We start from the raw sequence: 20000 nt of genomic DNA, 5'->3' as shown, positions 1-20000 counted from the left end.
GTGGGCCTCTCTGCCCCGTGTCCCCCGTCCCCACCCACACTCAGAACATTTCTCCTTCCACAGCAAAGACACGTGATGAGCAGCATGGACCAGCTGACGAGAATGCTGGACTGCCTGCATCAGGAGGTGAGGTTGACAGGTCCCTCAGCTTGGTGGGACCACGCGCCCGGAGCTCCCTCACGGGCACCTGCAGCAGCCAGGAGAAGCTGCCCTTCCGTGGGGTGGGGGGACAGGTTCTGGTTTCTTTCGAATGGCCTCCACCAGGACGGGAAAATGGACTCCCAGGAGGGAGACCAAGACCCCAGGGAAAGGGAAGGCTCTGGAGTGCTTTTGATGAAAACAAGGGTCACAGATAGACCTCTTCACTCTTGCAAAGGATATTACTAAGAGCGCCCCCTGAGGAGGAGGGAGGATACAGCCCTGTTCCCCCCTGGGGTCTCTGTGACCCGCTCCTTCCTGAGGCCCGTTTCTGACTGTGTCTGGGGCAGTGATGGCCTGGAGCCTGCAGGGACCTTGAGAACTCTCAAGCCTTCCCTAAGTGATTAGTGTGAGCACTGCAGGTCCTGGAAATCCCAGGGGAGCTCTGGGTTCTCACCTTCCCCACCTTTCCCTAGGGAGGAAGAGGGTCCCCAGTCCCATTACCACTGGGTCCTGCTGCCCTGTGTTGGGGAGGTGCCCTGCCCACCGTGAGGGGCGGTGAATGACCCATTTCTGGATGGCGCAGCCGACAGAGCTGACAGCTTTGAACTGACCCCAGCCAACCACGTCCCAGAGGGCCTGCCTGTTTAACCAAGGAGAGTCCCATCGTGCTCAACCAGACCCCAAACTAGGCTCAAACCAGGGGTTCCAGAGAGGCCGCAGGGCAGCGGCAGCGACTTTGCAAATGCTCATCTTGCCCCTCGTATCCCCCTAGGTCCCCAAAGCGTTTGTGAACCTGGTGGATCTCTCCGGGGTTCTGAGGGGCTCGCACTGGCATCAGGGGACTCCGCTCAGGTAAAAAGGGAAGTGAAAAGGGACCAGCATTTGTCGACTGGTGCCACGCGCCAGGCACCGCGTGGGGCACTTCACGTGCATCAGCTGATCCAAGGCGTGGAGTGGGAGAGAGACAAAGCGACGTGTGTGAGATTCCACAGCCAGCGGGGGCAGAGTCAGGCTGCGGAAGGGGCCCTCTGCCGCCTTGTTTTGGGGACTGAGTTAAAGGATGAAATATGCAGCCTGGTTGACGTAGTGACAGGTGCCCCAGCCCCACCAGGGTGACTTGAGAGTTTAAAAACCAGCTTGGGCAAAACAGCTATTAGCCAAGAAGTATTATTTCCAGAAATTGGAAAGACAATTTAGTCTAATTGTATTTTATTTTCACACAACTTGATTCCCATGTATTTCTGAGATTTTTCAGATAATTTAAACTTTCTGAGCCCAGATCCTGAGATTTCTGGCTGGATAAAGTCAGATCAGGGGCGTTGTAGGTGGTGGCAACGGAAAGGAGAGGACAGTGCAGAGAGGATAGGGGGGTTTGAAGAGGAAGAAAGCTGAAGGAACGGTGGCTCAGAGTAGGGGAGGGGAGAACAGGAGGTGGGTTTCTGGGGGAGGAGCAGTGAGGGAAGCGGTGCATCAGGAGATGAAGTGAGAGGCAGCGTCTCCATAACATACCCTTTTTTTTTTTTTTTTTTTTTTTTTTTTTTTTTGCGGTACGCGGGCCTCTCACTGTTGTGGCCTCTGCCGTTGCGGAGCACAGGCTCCGGACGCGCAGGCTCAGCGGCCATGGCTCACGGGCCCAGCCACTCCGTGACATGTGGGATCTTCCCGGACCGGGGCACGAACCCGTGTCCCCTGCATCGGCAGGCGGACTCTCAACCACTGCGCCACCAGGGAAGCTCCATAACGTACCCTTTTTTCTCCCCAATGTGTACTTCCTTCCTTCCTTCTCCTGGGCCATCTAAGACTTCCAGCTTCCCCTTCCCCCGGCTCCCAAAGCAACTCCCAGTGCCCCCAGCCCCACCTTCCTCCAAGAGGGAGTCTAAACGACCCCACACGGCATCCATGCTCACTTCCTGCTTGTTTTAACCTGCAGTCCCACAGCCGAGCCCTGCAGGTGCTCAGGGGAGACCTCGCGGCTGTCCAGGGTTGCGACCCAGTGGGCCTATCAGGTGAGTGCACTCTGGGACACTGCCTGTTGGCTCACAGGGGCAGGTGGTCATGAGAACAGGGATGGTGGGGACAATTAGGGTGCACGTTTGCTGACGTAGGACCCCACCAGCTGAAGTCAGAACTGAGTCAGGAGCGAACGACAGCAGCTACTCTTGCGTCGCTTCCAGGTGCTGACTTGATCTTCCAGCACGTAAAGTGGGAACTGCCGTACTGGTTGCGGGGAGAGTGGATGCAAGTGGAGGGTGGTGGTGGTACCTACGGTAAAAGATGCTGAAGGATTTTGCAGGTCGTTCCGAGATGCTTTTGGTCATCATCCCCCTTCTGCCACTGCATCTGTGGCTGGTGGACGGGTTTGCCTGGACTAGGCTTGCACAGACTGCAGCCTGGACTACGGTCTGGCTCCTGAAGATGTGCATCTAGTTTACTGGAGAGACCCCAAGACAGTGTGCGTGGCTCAGCGGAAGCCTCCATCCCCACCAGCAAACCGTGCAAAGCACGGTTCCCACTGACATGCGTTAACATGATGATTTTTATTTAAGAGGCAGTTTTGTATAAGAAGTTTTCCATATGAAGCTGTATGTCATTTCTCTTGCTTTGGAAATGACATTTTTTGAGTGGTTAATAGCACATCCCTGTACAGAACTCAGCCCTTGAAGAGAGAGTGGGGACCCTAGCTACATACTGGGCTGGCGTATACTTCTCGAGCTCCCAGAGAACAGTTCTCGGGTCTTACCTGATGCTGGACGTCAGAGGAAAATGAAAACCTGGTTTAGTTAATCAAAGGGCCCTGAAGTGTGAGATGAGAGGGAGCTTCCCAATAGCATGTGATTCAGAATAGCATGGGTGGGTGATTCTGACCGGGGGGGCTGCTGGGAACTCCCTGGTGTGAGGATGGGGCAGGCTGAGCCTCGCTGGTACTCCTTTCTTCAGGAAACCTGGGAACAGCTCCTGGCCTCCAGCAAGTACAACGAGCAGACGTCCTTCGCAGTGGTTTTCCAGCCTTTCTTCTACGAGGGAACCCTGCCACCACCCTCGGTGAGTGAGGGCCTGGCCCACACCCTCTCCCTCTCCCTCCCCTGCCCTCTCCTCTGCAGATGCCCCAACACAGTTGAGCTTCACCGAGCCCAGGATGTGTAGTCTCAGGGGGAAATGCTGCAGTGTTCTCTTATACTTTTTGGACAACTTCCCCGTGGGGTTGGATAGCCCCGTGAGGAAGGTTCCGAGAGGCAGAGCCGCCCAGAGGTAAAGAGCATGGGCTCCAGCCAGACGGCTTCTGGCTTTGGAATGGGCCGGCTGTGTGACCTTGGGCAAGTTGTTTGAACTCTCTGTGTCTTGTTTCCTCATCTGTGAAATCAGGGCCATTATTAACATTCCGCCTGCTAGAGTGGTAGTCAGGGTGATTAAATACATGTGAGGAACTTAGAGCAGCGCCTGGCTCTTGGAAGCCCGCAGTGTCTCTCAGCTATGGTGACTATTCAGGATGGAATTTCCAGGCCCCACACTGCACTCCTCCCCCTGAAGGCTCCTCCACATCTATCCCTGCAAGGGAGGGCACTTTGAGTTGTTTCCTCACCCAGGTCACTGGGCAAACGCCCCTTCCCCCTGGGGGTCCTGCAGACCACAAGCGCTGTGGTGGGTGCACACGTGCTCAGCTCAGCAAGGTCTCTACACCTGTGGGGCTTCAGCACTGTACATCTGGGACAGCCCGTCCCTCCAGGCTCCTGGCTCCTGCCATTGGAGTCATTGTGTCCCTCCGGGACTTCAGTGATGTTTAAATAGTGGTTTAGTAGGAGGAGGAATATTAGTTCCCGTCCCCCCCTCCTACTCAGACCATACCTGAATCACTTCCCTGTCACCTCCTTCTGCTGTTGAGTTCAGTGTGTACAACCCCACAATGCGGAGGAGCAGCCAGACGTGAGACGCGCCCCTACAGGCCCTCACCTCCGAGCCTGTAAGTCCCTGCCATTATTGATGGGGAGGGACTGAGAGATAGAATCTGAGTGCATCAGGACCCCCATCTCTGCCGGGAGAGCTTCAGAGTGCGCGGCAGGGCTGTCCCAGCCCCGGGGGCACACGGGACCTCTCATTTGGTTCTCTTTCAGGGGGAGCGACCACTCCAGGATCCCACCGTCCTCGCCTTGACTCTCTGGAACAGCATGGTGAGTGGCTGGGGGTCCCGGGGCGCCGCCCTGCCAGCCTGGGGTTTAGTCTATGGAAGGAGAAGCAGGGCCTCTGCCGTCGTGCCCCGTCTGCTCACCGCTCTGATGGAGGGCTTGAGGGACACCAGCAGGACCCCAAGATGATGATTCTGGGCCATCAGGGGTCCCTCCCACATCCAGTGACAGCCCATCTGGGACCACCTGGGAGTTTCACCTCCTCTTCCTGGAAGCTGGGCTGCAGCCCTGACAGTGAGCACGGCTCCCTGGGCAGCCTCAGTCCTGCTCTTTCCAGATGCAGGAACGTTTCCTTGGCATCTGTCTGGGAGACCTCACTTGGAGTGGGGCACTAGGGAGAAGGCTCACGTAGCAACCTGGCCCAGCTCTCCCTCATTTTACACTTAAGTTTCCAATGCCCAGGGTGGTGCCTGGGGTGAGTGTGGAGTGATGAAGACCTGGGTTCAAAGCTCTCACGAGCTGTGTGAACTCAGGGTCTCAGCTGCCTTTCTGCAAAACCCCCGAGCCAACACGTGGAGAGTGTACAGCTCCCTTCCAGCCCACAGCGAGTGTTCACCCTGGGTGGCCCTTCTTACTCTGACTGTGACAGGCTTCCCCCAGACTCTGAAGGTCCCCCGGGGCTGTCTGGGATTAGTCAGTGGATGGAATGTTCCATTAAACTTTGAACCTCTCCAGAGCACCAGACAGAGACCTGATTTTGCCATTTATTTTTTTCCCATCCAAACTGTCCTAGAATTCCAGGGACGGCAACCTGGTTTTCTTCTTCCTTGCATTAGAAAAATTTCTCTCCATCTCCTCAGACTGAGGTGCTGTGCTGAGTCCTGTGAGCAGCTGTAGTTGGGTGCGCAGTGGCCAGTGAGACAGCAGGGAGGGCAGGGGCCAGCCCAGGCAGCCCGGACTGACGGAGTCACACTAGCCTTCGGAGAAGCCATTTGATTTCTTTGAACGAGGACCCTTGTTGGTGGGCCTGACCCCTGAGCAGTCAGGCCCCAGAAAACCACTTTGCTGTTCATCTCCCTCCACCCTCTCTCTGGGGGAGGAGGGCTGATTCTTCCAGCTCGGCCAAACCTCTCTCCTCCTCTGTTACCTTTCTCCCAAGCAATGAAAGAAAGCCTAGAGGGTGCCTACCCTATGCTGGGTCCAGGGAAGATACAGGAGACACACCAAATGGCCCAGCGAATAGCTGGAAGGGCACAGCAGGAACAGGGTCATGCCCTGGACAGAGCACCCAAAAGGGATATGGGCAAGAGGCCAGGACGGCCCCCCGAGGGTGGGACTGGAATTGGCTTTGTCGGCATGGGTTGGGGGGAAATATGTCAGAGGAGGTGGGGCTGGCATTCCCAGGAGAGAGGAGCTGTGTGAACAGAATAAAATGCACTAGCAAGGGGTGGTGGGAGAGGAACGGGATAAGGAGGCCCCACGAATGAATGAAGTGCCCTGTGCAATCAGACAGGCGCACGGCGCGCACAGCGCCCTGAAACCCGCTCGAGGGCGAGGATGGGCAGGTGCCCAGAGGGGAGCAGAAGGTCTCACGCTCAAGGCCAAAGGTCTGGGACCCAGTAGGTGTCCCAGGGGCTTTGGGGAGGAGGCAGCTTTCCTAGGTGGGCAGTTACCTGCCCAACGAACCAGCAGTCCTTTCCCAGGGAGAGGCCTCGAGGTCCCTGTAGCCGAGCCAACAAGGAGGGAAGCGTGTCCCCTGGCTTCCTCTCGGGCAAAACGCCAGACCATCCCACGGCTCCCGAGCGCACGGACAGCTCCTGCAGGTTAATTTATGAGAAATTACGAAGGTAACAGGTTAGGGGAAAGGGCACTGGGTGAGGAGCCAGAAAACCTGGGTTCTGAGTCCAGCTGTGCATTTGGTTGTTTCTTGAGGTGAGTCACGTGGTCTTTCTGGGCCCCGTTTTCTCTATTTGCCAGCCTCAGAGGACCTTGGGAAATATAGGAGCAGTTCACCCTTGGGTTCCCTCCTGTGTCCTCCCAGGGACATGGGGAGTCCAGGAGCCTCCCTGCCTCCACCTCTGTGTGCCTCTGTGGTGTTGGGCTTAACTGCGACTATAGAGGTAAAAGACAGCTACATCCGTCATGCCCACATTTGCAGACACACAAGAGCCCCGAGTGAGGGCCACCCTCTTACATGGGGAGCAGAGAGGGACCAGCAGAATCGCTGTGACCAGAGGGGCCCAGCTTCTACCGCTTCTCTGCTTGGCCTCGACCTAGGACACAGCGATGGTGGCGACTGTGCAGGGCCACACAGTGTCTGCTCCCCGGGCCAAGTCCCGAGGTGTGCGTAAGCTCTGAGGGCCAGTGAAGGAAAACCCCACACACACGCACGCAGTCATCGTGAGCGGCCCTGCTTCGGAAACACACCTGGCTGCATGGGCCACCCAGACGGAAGCGGAGCTCCTGGCACGGAGCAGAGGAGGGTTTTGTGTTTGGGATGTAATTCATTCCCTGGGCCCTTCCTGCCTCCTCAATAACTTCTGATGATTCTTATGTAACAGTAGTGTTGATGAGACCCACCTGTGTGGACTCAATTGCCAGGTCTAGCAGTCACGGCCCCCCACCTTATTCCCAGCCCTGCGCTAGCGCCAGAGGCGCAGGGCGAGGTGAGAAGGGCTCACAGTCAAGCGGAACTCTTGAGAGCACGTCTAAGGTCATCCCGCCACCCCTGCCGCGCTCCAGTTCATCTCGGGGGCAGGGAGGCTGTGCAGAAGAGATGCGAGCAATTAAAGGGCTGAAGGGTGGAGTAAGAGAACAGGACCAGCGTCCCCAGGGTGCGTGCGGGCACGTGCGGTGCAGGGCGGTGGATGGAGGGACACGCAAAGGGTCATTTGATCTAGCCGAGTCATTTTCCATCCTGAGGATGGAGGGTCAGAGCGTGTGTAAAGGGGATTAATGGCAGTAGGAAGGACGTAGGTGACTGATAAAGAGACATTTAGGACAAGGTTCTTAGTGCAAATGGATTTATTGGGAAAACCTATGAATTTTCCTTTGGAGTCCTTAAAAAATTAGGTTCTGTTTTATCCATTCGACTAAAATTATCACAACGTGGCTTTCTCAACATTTCTTTCCAGATTCTATTATTGATTAAATTCTTGAAAGATTGGAGAAGAGAAGTCAGGCCACTTCGACATTGGGCCACCGACTCAGGCCCACTGAACACTCCCTTTCAGAGCGGCCCTGAAAGTTCTGGGTTGGAATCCCATACTTAGGAGTGTCCACCATCAGAATAAAACTGAAAGGAGATGGGGAGTGCAGTTCCTCCTCCAGCCCCTGAGCAAAAGGTTGCCACTCGTTTTACAGAAGGTTAATTACACCCTCTTATCTGACCCTGTCCGTTTGGGTGAAGGAAGTTTACCTGAGAAGATAAAGTTCTTCCCCTGCTTCTTGTTTGCTGGGCACAGATGCCGGGGCAAGATATTGCTGAGGAATCTAAAGGGCTCCGGAAGATGGCAGAGCCCGTGACTGAGCCAGATAGGGGGGCTCCACCCTGTAGCCTCCTGCACTTTTGTCCCCCGTCAAGGTCGGTGGGAGGGGAGCAGAGGGGAGAGGAGGGACCGGGTGACCTAGGAGCCCAGCTCCTCTGGGCAGCAGGGCTGACAGCAAACACGAGGTCCCCAAACAGTAGAAAACGGTGCGTGCAAGAGAAAATCTGTGATCTCTCAAAGCCGCTGTATTTTTCTGTTAAGTGTTTACAAATGTCTAATGAACATTTAAAAATAACAGGAGGAACTTAAAATCCTTGCTCTGTTGAATTCTCCAACTGCCTTCATTTTTCTGTCTCCCCTCCGATGTTTTTACCTGAGCCGATCCTCTGCTGCTTTCTCTGGCGGGTACACCATACACTTTTCGTCTATGTTGTTAGACAGGCTTCAGTTATCATTGAAGTAGCTGCCTCTATCAGCCACCGGTAGCACTATCACTGTTCCTGAATGGCTAGACACTCTAGTTGTTAGCGTGGCGCCGTGCTATGTCCCATGTCACTGTACCTCTGTGTCCCAGGTAAAGACATGGGGCTTGCCAGGTGACAGAGGGTTTCATTCATTCCCTGCTGGTTTACGCGAGAGCCATTTATTTGCCCTTCCTTCCCATTCCTACTCTCCTCCCTGAGGGAAATTTAATCAGGGAGCCGGCCAGCAGCAGGGCAGCAAGGAGGGGGATGCGACATCAAGCTAATAACCGGCTCCTGGTGATCAGGTAGCCGGTGACCCCGTGAGAGCGATTTGGTTGAACCTGGACATCCATGTCCTTGTGTCAGCTCAGCCTCCCTGGTGTTCACTTTCCCCTGTAGCAGGAGGGGTGGGCTGGGAATCAGTGGTTCCTCTCCCGCAGTGGGCCCTCAACTTGAGCGCGCATCAGAATCCCTGGAGGGCTTGAGAAAGCACAGGGAGCTGGACCCCACCCCAGAGTTGCGGGCTGGGAATTTGCCACTTCTAACGTGTTCCCAGGTGACGCTGATGCTACCCGCCCAGGGTCACACTCGGAGAAACACTGAGCTAATGAGCCTTTCTCAGTGGTAGTACCCTAGGATGCTGCCACCCGTGTAAGACTTTTCTGTTCTGAACATCACCTTCTTTCCTAGATGGAGCCAGCAGGACAGAAAGATGAGCCATTCAGTGCCAAAGAGAGGCGGCCAGTGAAATGTCCCTCTCAGGTAGGCGAGGACTGGAGGGGCCGGGGGGCCGGGGGCGGCACCTCCTGCTGAGCTGGGGAGAAAGGCGGGGTCACAAAGCAGGGGGCTTTGCTGCAAAGTGGGTCTTACCTGGTTGAGACATTAGCCCGTTAGAGTCTCGGGTCTGTTCTTCTGGGCCTGGGCACACCTAAGGTTTATACCTGTGGGCCAGGAGAGCTGTTTTAACAGAACTGAGGCCCCTTCCGTGCTTGTAGAGGGCATAGGAACAAAGGCACAGCTCACATGGCCCCAAATGCTAAGATGGGTATCTTAAATATGTGCCTAATATATAGTAGGTGTAGAATTAACGTTGCTGAATAAATTAATGAAAAAATAGCTGAATGTAAATGAACAGAAATCTTTTTTATCACTTAATGCTACTCAGATTTTTGGCTTTATTGATGAATTGGTACGTTTTTGTTACCAGGCTGTAAGAACTGTATAATTCACTCCCTTTTCCTCTTTGCCTTGGCTCTCAGGAAACTTAAGATTAGGTTCTCTTTTCATGGAAATATACCTACTTTGCCTGTTGGCATGGACCTCGGGTAGAGAGCAAAAGATGCTGACTGCTGCAAATGGGAAATTTCAAAATGTTAATGAACTCCCTCAGGGAACTAATGAGCAGTCCAGAGAAGAAAAGCCAGAGAATGTTTCTCTCATCCTTTAAAGGATGGTATGAATGTTTCAGATTGGCCAAAGGCATTGCTGGGTGATAAAAGTTGATGATTACAGGATACGGATTTCTGGATCGTGGTTACAACGCATTGCCTTTCTCTGCAGGAGAATCCCTATCTGTTCACCTACAGGAACAGCAACTATCCGCCCAGGTTGCAGAAATCCCAGGCGAAGTTTGAGGTACGGAGAGGATTTTCTGTGATTGACAAACATGCAAATGAACCAGGGGCCGTACCTTGCTGAGTCTTTTGAAGCTTCCGGGGCAGTTCTTTGTGTCCTGGACCCCATGGGTAGGTTGGAGAAGAGTGAAGGAGCACATGTGTGGCTGTCCCCTTGGTGCTTGAAGCAGGGCTGCCCTCCAGTTCCGTCTTTAAAACGGCCTCAGCAACCAGCATCCCATGGCTTCACGGGGTGTGTTGGGGGGCTCAGCACTACCTGTTCCCCGTCTATTTTGATGCGAGACAAGAATTTCAGGCCCTCCCCAAATCTCTGACAAGTCTTTTAAAACTCATCTGAGCCCTTAATCTGAAGAGAAAGTCCAGAAAAGGCAGGGAAATGGGGTGAAGTCTGAAAGCTGTCAGCATGGAGACCGGAAGGCCTCAGCTGTCGGCCACACCTTAGGGGCCTGCCTCACACATGTCTTGCTTATGACTTATCTCATGAGTCTTTTTCTGATACTTCCTGTCAAGATTAGATAGGGCACTCCACACTCCTCTGAGGATGCAAGAAACACTTGAAGGTTGTCTCCTTCTCAGAGGACTGGGAACCAATATGGGTTGAGACAAATTTGGTGGTGGTCCCAGCACCGCCCCTGCCTCCCTATTGGATAAAAGAGGGTGCGGTTTACTCCCAGGGGTGTAGGCAAAGCTGATGGCCTGGGCCTGCACCACAAAGCCCAAGAGATACGGCGTAAAAGACTTGATGTATCAGCTTGTCCCGTGCTTTCTAACTAATATCACAGCAGTAAGGATACATCTGAGAGGCACCGTGGTGCCGCAATTTGAGAGCGCTGGCTCGGGGTTCAAATCCAGACTCTTGCACTTACTGGCTCTGTGTCAGGGGGACTTAACCTCTCTGTGCCTTAGTTCTTCAAATCTGGGAAATGGTGATAGGTCATAGTGCTACCTAATAGAGCTATTAAATTGTAATAAGTTATTAAGTATAAGGCACATATAACAGTATCTGACATGCCATGAGTTTTATAGTAGAGGGAGCAATGCATATCTTCAGGATACGTTTACTGAATACCAGCTGTGTACCATTAGGATGCATGCTCCATGGGGGCAGTGACTCAGAGCAGGTACCTAGTCACTATTAGCCGAATAACCAAATGGGTGGGCGGGTGGGTGGGTGGACGGGGACCAGGCATAGGAGATACAAACACAAATACGTTGCTTGTCCCAAGGAGCTCAGTCTAGTGGAGTCAACCAGCAGTGATAGCACAATGTAAAAAGTGCCGTAAGGTTTCCACGGGGTATTCTGGGAACACAGCGGAAGAACAAATGACAGGCAGGAGAGAGTTGAGAAGCCTTCCCCAAGAGTACCCATGACCTCAGCCTGAGGATGACAAAAGTCAAGCCAGGTGGGTGGGAGTGAGGGAAACAGAGGGAGGGAAAGGGAAAGAAAGAGCAGACGTAGGTGTTCGGACAAAGATGTGGAGGGACAGAGAGTCAGGTGGATGGTGTGGAATGTCGGGGGCTTCCTACCCCGTGCTGAGGAGGGTGGACTTTATGCTGATGTTAGCACAGAGTGGAAATATGCTTATTCAACCAACAAGTGTTTATTGAGCATCTACTGTGCAGCCTTCTAGGCTCTGGACATACAAGAAGCAAAATGGATGAAAATTCCTGCTTTCACTGAGAATTTGGGCAAGGGAGTGATTTTTATATTGAGAGAGAAAGAGTCCTCTGAATGGATTCAGAAGGCTGGGGAGGAAGCCCACAGGCCGGCAGCAGTGATGATGGTGAACAGGGCCATGTTCCAGGAAGAAGGGACAAGGCCTGAACTTAGCCTGAGGCTGAGGGACTAGGGAAGGGGGGCCGGCTTGGGAACATCTGGAAAGGGTGTTGTGGACGCTCAGATGTGAGTGTTGAAGGAGAGGGAGAAATCCTACATGATGCTTAGGTTTCTGTACTAAGTGATATCTTCCAAAATAGAGGCCCACTTCTCACCCAGTTTCTTAGGTTGCAAGATCCATTTCTTCTTATTTCTCCATGTGTCTCATTTTAGGTGAGAGATGGAACGGAAATCAGGTGTCCTGACAAGGATCCCTCTGACACGATTCCCACATCAGGTACACGGCTTGAGTCAAGTGATTTTTAAAGTCATCTGAGGTCTAAAACCATCAATGTAAGAGCAGCCTTAAGATGACAGGGCTTTCTACACAATCTGAGATACACCTGAGAAGTTTTCAAGGCCATACAGCTCTGTATGTATACTTGTAAGTTCATGCCTGTGTTTGATTATTCTTTAACTAAAATATGATAACATTATCGAAAGCATTTATTGAGCATTAACTGTGTGCCAGGCCATGCTCTGCAAAGGGCCCAGCGTCAGGTGAGTGAGCTGATGTCATTGTCCCCGCTGGGAAGCCTCGATGAGGTGAACTTATTCTCTGAAACATAAAACTACCTTTAAGCAGGAAGCAAAAATAACCAGTCCAAGCTCCCGGTCAGAGCCATATGCAGAGTGCACTCAAACACTGGAAAGCCATCTTACAAACGTGCCATTTTCACTACTTCTCTGTGTTTCCAAGATGACTGGTGCTGGGCCATGAAAATGAGGCTCATGGAACATTCTAGGCAGAGACCTTCCCAAAGAGGGGCTGCCTAAGGGCTGAAACTTTTCCTCCAGGTGAGCCAACCTCTGAGTGATGGCTCTGTGCACGTGATCATGGGAGGTCACGGGAGAGCCGTGTGGTGGCCCACGTGACTCACAACCTCAACCCAGGAGCGTTTCTGCAACGATGCGATAGGTTCTCATGCTTGGTCCTGGAGGGTGACTCATTTGTTCATTGATTCGTTCACTTGTTCACTCATCTATTAGATGATTGTTGAATGCCTCTTATGTGCCTGCCAGGATGGAAAGTGAAGTTTGAAGATGTCGCAGTGTGCAAATCTTTGTAGTCACTTTGTCTCCTTTTGCTGAGTATTAGTAGAACAAGTTTAAGTGTCAGCCCGCCCTTCATGCCTGTCTTAGCTCTACACGCTCAAATCTAGTCAAATGACAGGCAAGTAAGTTAAAAATCTTCTCACCAAAACTTCGGTGTTCTTGACTAAGTTGCAGAATAATGGAATAGGTGATAAAAGTCTTACAGGTCTTCCCTGGTGGCGCAGTGGTTGAGAGTCTGCCTGCCGATGCAGGGGACATGGGTTCGTGCCCCGGTCTGGGAAGATCCCACATGCCGTGGAGCGGCTGGGCCCGTGAGCCATGGCCGCTGATCCTGCGTGTCTGGAGCCTGTGCTCCGCAACAGGAGAAGCCACAACAATGAGAGGCCCGCGTATCGCAAAAAAAAAAAAAAAAAAAAGAAAAAGAAAAAAGAAAAAAAAAAGAATCCCCCTGCCAATGCAGGGGACATGGGTTTGAGTCCTGGTCCAGGAAGATCCCACATGCCACAGACCAACTAAGCCCATGTGCCACAACTACTGAGCCTGCGCTCTAGAGCCCGTGAGGCTGTGTGCCACAGCTACTGAAGCCCACGTGCCTAGAGCCTGTGCTTCAAAACAAGAGAAGCCACCGCAATGAGAAGCCCACACACCTCAACTAGAGAAGGCCCGCACGTAGCAACAAAGACCCAACGCAGCCAAAAAATAAATAAATAAGGTAAAAGTCTTTTTAAAAAAAGTCTTACACACACACACTTAGTCTTTAGACTTTTTCCCCCCGTACTTAGTGACAGCCCCTTCGTATTGGTTAGTTTACTAGCAGAACTTCAGTAGCAGAAACAAATTGTTAGCTTCATATGTAGGCCCTCCAACAGCAAAACCTCAAAGATGTATGTATGTATAGAGAGAGGAAGGGGGGAATTTGAATGTTTTAATAGCCGTACTCTTTACAGTGAATCCAGTGATTCCATACAGTGATATCCATCCTCTTTTAATCTTATCATTCTGAAAGGATGATGTGTAAAGATTTTGCAGTCTTGTCTAGATTATGTTCCCATCATGACAGTGATAACCAACCAATCCATCAGAGCATATCTGAACATCTGAAAGCGAAATAAAATGTGAATCTCTTCTTTATTCCTTGACCCTGAAGATTATCTTGTTTATTGGCACTTGAATATGTAAGCACAAGAAATCTCAAGACCTTGAGATCTTAGATACTCTGGTGACAGAAGCTGTTTGGATAAGCAGATGGATAGATTTATGCCTCCTTGATCTAACCAAGTGGGCCTGGGACCAAAACATTAGCATTGGCCAACTGGGTGGCAGCCCTCATGGGCTAACATTGGGCCTGCGCCTCTGAGTCCCCCTGAAAAGTGTCTTTAGAAAAATGGCAACAACTAACTGGACAAAAACAAAAAACACATTTCATTACTGCGCTTGATCTATGATTGGACATTTTAATCATACTTGTGGCTGTCAGGGTGGGAAAAAGACTTAGCACAGGGTCACGTCATTATTACCCTTGATGATCGTTGTACTGGTGAGGTCGTTCACTCTTCTGGAGATCATGCTGGCAATTTCTAATTGAGATGAAGGCCTCTGATACGTACTTGTAAGAGCAGATCATCTTATCTTTACAACCGCAGTGACTCAGCACATGGTAGGGGCCTGATGAATGGTTGTTGAACTCATCTTAATTATGGAGTATTCCTACTTCCGCAAATCAGAAATTCCCAGAGTTGAAAACGATCTTAAAAACCAAGTGGACCAAAATGCCTTCCGTTAAGACAACTTTTCACTAAGACTCTCTTATAAAATAACTGTTTTATCTTCAGAGTTGTTTTCAAAAATCTTCTTTGTAGTCCCCTTTTCTAGTGTCTCTCTCAAACCAACCCACAGCTACACCTAGCTAAGGAGAAGTGATAATTTCAAAATAAGATACTGCTTCCATCAACAGGTCCCAGCCCCTGGCAGCCCGGGTGCCCCACCCTCACACCATTCAGAGCCCACAGGTGATGAACCTCTCCTACTGATCTATGGGGCTTGGGATGGGATATATAGAGCTGATGTAAGTAATTGTTATTACCAGTCGCTATTTGGTAGCATGAATAAATGAATGCACACGTGCGTGCTTCCAATTTTTCCCTTCTGGTCAGTGCATACATGCAATTTACTGAGTGCTACCTCCTGTGAACTTTATAACTTCATAAGTACTTACATCATTTTATATTACTTCACGGCCCTGTCCCTAACATAGTTGGGATAACTAAGAATAACATGCTGGGCCTGGTAGATGACTTAAGGTTTTCCCAGTGAGGAAAGGAGTAGCATTTTGTAAACAGAAGAGTGGCCATAAAGAGCCAGAGGGCACAGGGCTCATCGCCTGTCCATTGAAGCTGGCTATCTTGAAGTCAAGCTGCTCCTTCCTTGCAGAGGGGAAAATTCATAGTATTTGAAAATAGGAGTCCACCAAGCTAATTCTGTGCCACTGTCACCAGTAGTATCAATTAGAACAGTTCATTTATTTTAAGCTATTGATTCCTTTCTAAGTCCCTGATGTGATTTATTTTACCCATTTGGCTAAAATGAGCTATTCAAGCGCTGCTATGAAAAATGCCCAGATTACAGGCACTGGGTGACCACTAGGAGTTTCACTTCATTGTGAATCAGCTGTGTACTGTCCAGTGTACGTCCTGAAACCGTCTCTATAGTCACCACCTGCTCATGAGTCTTGTGGCCTAACCTAGCCTGTGACTAGGAAGTAGTGACGCCCCACAGGGAATATAACAGCCTGCCTGTCCCCTCGGCGTGACCAGCCTACTGGACAAGTTCAAACTCACCCTCAAGACACTCAGATGAATGTATTTCCCTTCCCTGCAGTTCCCACCATTTAAAGCATTGAGAGCTGTAGTCTCTGACACAGAGCCTCTTCCTTAGCCTTTAATTCAACTGAACACATTTCTTGAGCTCCTACTGTGTGCGAGGCACATATTTCTTCACATAAACTTATGCCAACGCACTTCAAAGACAGAAACAAGGCCCAACCTGTGCCAGCAGTTTACCACCATTGCAGAAGTCCTTATATAAGTCCCTAAAATCTGAGAGCAAAAGGGTTGGGCAGCCGTAGCTGACAGTCGAGAGAAAGTTGGTTTTTCAGGTTATGGCCCCAGGTTTAAGCTGTTGGGTTACACAAGACAAAACTCCCAAGCGTCAAGTCTGCTGTTCCTTTTCATGTCCAACGGGCAGTTTCCCCTTTCTCTACTCTAGTCAACCATTTTCTGTCTATTCATGATCTTTTATCTTAGTTTGGATGGCCTTCTGATAAGAGGCCCCTTCTGTAAAGATCTTGATGAGTGAATGATGTGTTTATCAACTGCTTTCAAGGTGGTGGACAGTTTGTACCAGAAAATGTTTAGCTAATCAGCCACACAAATGTAATCTTATCTCTAAAGAGTTCTGTCCCCAAGGAGAGCAATTGCTAAAGTGCTTTGCTAAAGTGTCTTTATCATATACGATAATATTAACAAAGCTCAAATCAAGGTCTCCAGAATGTCAAACCAATGAAATGTGTGTTGGGTTCTATTTGAATAAGATCCCAGCTGAGTCAAACTCCTCCCATCTAGACTTGGTTCATTTGGTTTATTATCTCTTACAGATCATTCCTTACAGAATGACCAACAGAAAACCACCCCTCCCAACATACCCACCAATCTACACGTGTATACACACACGCGTAGATGTGGACATACACGAGTGCGCGCATATATGTGTGTTTCCTTTCTGCCTGCTACAAATTTAGGAGACAGGAATGGCCAGTTTCAGCTGCCCCTTTAGCAAACTGCGATGTGCTTTCAAAGCAACTCTACCCATCTCTTCCACATTTTACCAGCCCCAAAGATGTTCCCTAGCCTTGACACACCAGTTAGTGTTCACAGAATTCACTGTATTACACATCATGGCAACAAGAATACGGTGATTGACTGTCGCCATCAGGAGCTAAAATAAACCGTCTAGAGTTGAAGGGAGGAGGTCTTATTTTCCATTTTGTTGCCTTTTTTACCCAGAGCCTCATTTCTTTGAGAAGAGGTCATTTGAAAGTTCTCAGGCGCGGCCCCGTTGATGTGTGCTGATGTGTGCAGCTGGCTTTGTGATTTGATAATGTTCTCCTAACCACATAGGATTGGGCCCACCCCAGACCTACTAAATCAGAAACTCTGAGGGTGGCAACCAACCATCTGTGTTTTAACAAGCTCTCAGATGATTCTGATGCATGCTCGAATTTGAAGACCACTAATCTCTATATTTTGCATACACACATTCACAGCTATGCATGTGTTACTTTGCATGCTGTCATAGGGAAGAGGCAGGGACTTTTCCTTTTCCAATGAGAGGAAATCCTCAGTGGGAGCAGCAGTTCCACATCTGCAGACAGCATGGAAGTCAGGTAGACAAGATGTCTCCATGGAAGGAGGCAAGACCTAGAGATCTCTTTGAACATTGATCCCACTGACTGTTAACACAGCTTCCCATGCAGGTGTGATTATACACCATGATTTGGATGTTGATGAGTGAAGCAGGCTATATGTAGCCTGCTGGTGTCGAAAGCATCTTGTTCTCTGTGTTTTACTGCCCTCGTTATAGAGTTACTTGGTAAAGAAGGGCTGTCGAGAGAGCCTCCTGGCAGACAGATTTCAGTTTATCCATCTTAAGCAGTGGTCCACTGAAATGATGGGTTTCTTTCCCCACTGAAGTAGTGGGTCACCCTGTGGTACAAATGCTCTATTAGGCTTCTTCCAAGGCTGAAAGCTAATTGACAAGTTACTGCAACATCGCGCCGCTAGAGACCATGAAAGGCACATCTGAGGAAAGATGGAGCTGTGTCAAAGTTGGAGTGACTATGGGAGGAGGTGCCCCGGGGGAGTGGGAGGTGAACTTGTGATTTGAGGGGACAGAGCCACATATGGCAGAAGGAATTTAAGTGTGATTCCCAAAATGCACTTGGGTTCAAGTCCGTATGTATATAAGGTAAAGGGGTAGATAGATATAGGACAGGCGTATATATGCAAGTAAATGTATATATGTATATGTATGTGTGTATGTGTGTGTATATATGTGTAATATTCATGTTAAGCTCCTAAATTGTTAGCCAGGCATAAAAGGCCTTTGGCCCTAACATACATTTCCAATGTTATTTTTTTTTAATTGAAGTATAGTTGATTTACAGTGTTGTGTTAATGTCTGCTATACAGCAAAGTGATTCAGTTATACATATATATATATATCGATACATTCTTTTTTTAATATTCTTTTCCATTATGGTTTATCATAAGTTATTGAATGGTCCTCTGTGTTATACAGTAGGACATTTTTGTTTATCCATTCCATATATTGTATAATAGCTTACATCTGCTAACCCCCAACCTCCCACTCCATCCCTCCACCAACGCCTGCCCTCTTCGCAACCACAAGTCTGTTCTCTATGTCCACGAGGCTGTTTCTGTTTCGTAGATAGGTTCATTTGTGTCATATTCTAGATTCCACATATAAGTGATATCATATGGTATTTGTCTTTCTCTTCCTGACTTACTTCACTTGGTATGATAATCTCTGGTTGCATCCATGTTGCTGCAAATGGCATTATTTCATTCTTTTTTATGGCTGAGTAGTATTCCACTGTATATATGTACCACATCTTCTTTATCCATTCATCTATCGAAGGACATTTAGTTTGTTTCCATGTCTTGGCTATTGTGAATAGTGCTGCTATGAACATGGGGGTGCATGTATCTTTTCAAATTAGAGTTTTGTCTGGATATATGCCCAGGAGTGGGATTGCTGGATCATATGGTAATTTTTTTTCTGAGGAACCTCCATACTGTTTTCCATAGTGGCTACACCAACTTACATTCCCACCATATGTATAGGAGGGTTCCCTTTTCTCCACATCCTCTCCAGCATTTGTTATTTGTAGACTTTTTGGTGGCCGTTCTGACCGGTGTGAGTTGGTACCTCATTGTACCATTTGATTTGGCATTTCTCTAATAATTAGCGATATTGAGCATCTTTTCATGTGCCTATTGGCCATTTGTATTTCTTCTTTGGAGAAATGTCTATTTAGGTCTTATGCCCATTTTTTCAACTGGGTTGTTTGTTTTGTTGTTGTTGAGTTGTATGAACTGTTTGTATATTGTATATTTTGGAAATTAAGTCCTTGTTGGATGCGTCGTTTGCAAATATTTTCTCCCATTCTGTAGGTTGTTTTTTCATTTTGTTTATGGTTCCAGTGTTATTTCTTGATAGTCTCCTTCCCATGCCCTTCACTTAAGTCAAACTGTACAACTATCCGTTCTTTATGGACGTCACACGATTTACCACACCGCATCCTTATCTCATCATATCCTGAGTTCAGACATGACCTTCTCCATGTGGCCTGCTCTAAACTCTCCTCCCCCACCACACACACACCTCTGAGCGTAAATCATCCCTCCAGCTCCTGAACCTCTTATCACTGTATTACCTCCCATAGTATTCATCAACCTATAAGTTATTATAACTATGGATGTTTCTCATTCCCTGCTTATCCTGTGAGCTTCCTGAGCACATTCTCCATTTCTGACCACGGTTTTGTCCCCAGGCTCCCCAGCCACTGCTCGGTGGCCAATATGTTTGTCATACAAGTAAGTAGCTGCTTAGCCACATCACAGCACATGCCTAAACTCAAGAGATAAAATAGTAGCAGGCTATGGAAAACAGTTTGGGCTTTCCTCAGAAAGCTAAACATAGGATTATCCTATGGCCCACCAAGTTCCACTCCTTGGTATATACCCAAAATAATTCAAAACAGGCATTCAAATAAAGACTTGTATATGAATGTTCATAGCAGCACTATATACAGTACCCAAAAGATGGGACCAACCCAAATGTCCCTCAACAGATGAAGGAATAGGAAAATGTGGTATATCCACACAGTGGAGTATCAGCCATAAGAAAGACGGAAGTGCTGGCACCTGCTACAACACGGGTGAACCTTGAAAATATTAGGCAAAGTGGAGGAAGCCAGACACACAGGTCACATTTTATGATTCCATTTACGTGAAATATCCAGTATAGGTAGATCCATGGAGAGGAAGCAGATAGTGGTTGCCATGGGCTGGCGGGAGTGAGGAATGACTGCTTAGTGCGTACAGGTCTCTTCTGGGGGTGATGAAAACGTTTTGGAACTA

At 49.5% G+C, this 20000-nt stretch overlaps 1 protein-coding gene across 1 annotated transcript in view; it reads left to right on the top strand.

Moving 5' to 3' along the window:
- Positions 1-20000, top strand: part of PLB1 (phospholipase B1) — a 123577-nt gene that overhangs the window by 38208 nt on the left and 65369 nt on the right. Inside the window, exons 10-17 of the mRNA XM_069541256.1 lie at positions 32-126; positions 914-993; positions 2072-2147; positions 3079-3183; positions 4251-4307; positions 8905-8976; positions 9775-9849; positions 11899-11962. Coding sequence (XP_069397357.1) covers positions 32-126; positions 914-993; positions 2072-2147; positions 3079-3183; positions 4251-4307; positions 8905-8976; positions 9775-9849; positions 11899-11962 — 624 coding nt within the window. The remainder of the gene's footprint in view (positions 1-31; positions 127-913; positions 994-2071; positions 2148-3078; positions 3184-4250; positions 4308-8904; positions 8977-9774; positions 9850-11898; positions 11963-20000) is intronic.

The sequence above is a fragment of the Delphinus delphis genome, chromosome 12 (assembly GCF_949987515.2).
Source record: "Delphinus delphis chromosome 12, mDelDel1.2, whole genome shotgun sequence".
In the NCBI taxonomy this organism is placed as follows: Eukaryota; Metazoa; Chordata; class Mammalia; order Artiodactyla; family Delphinidae; genus Delphinus; species Delphinus delphis.
Note: the sequence above shows the minus strand (reverse complement) of the source record. Positions and strands in the feature narration are given on the sequence as shown.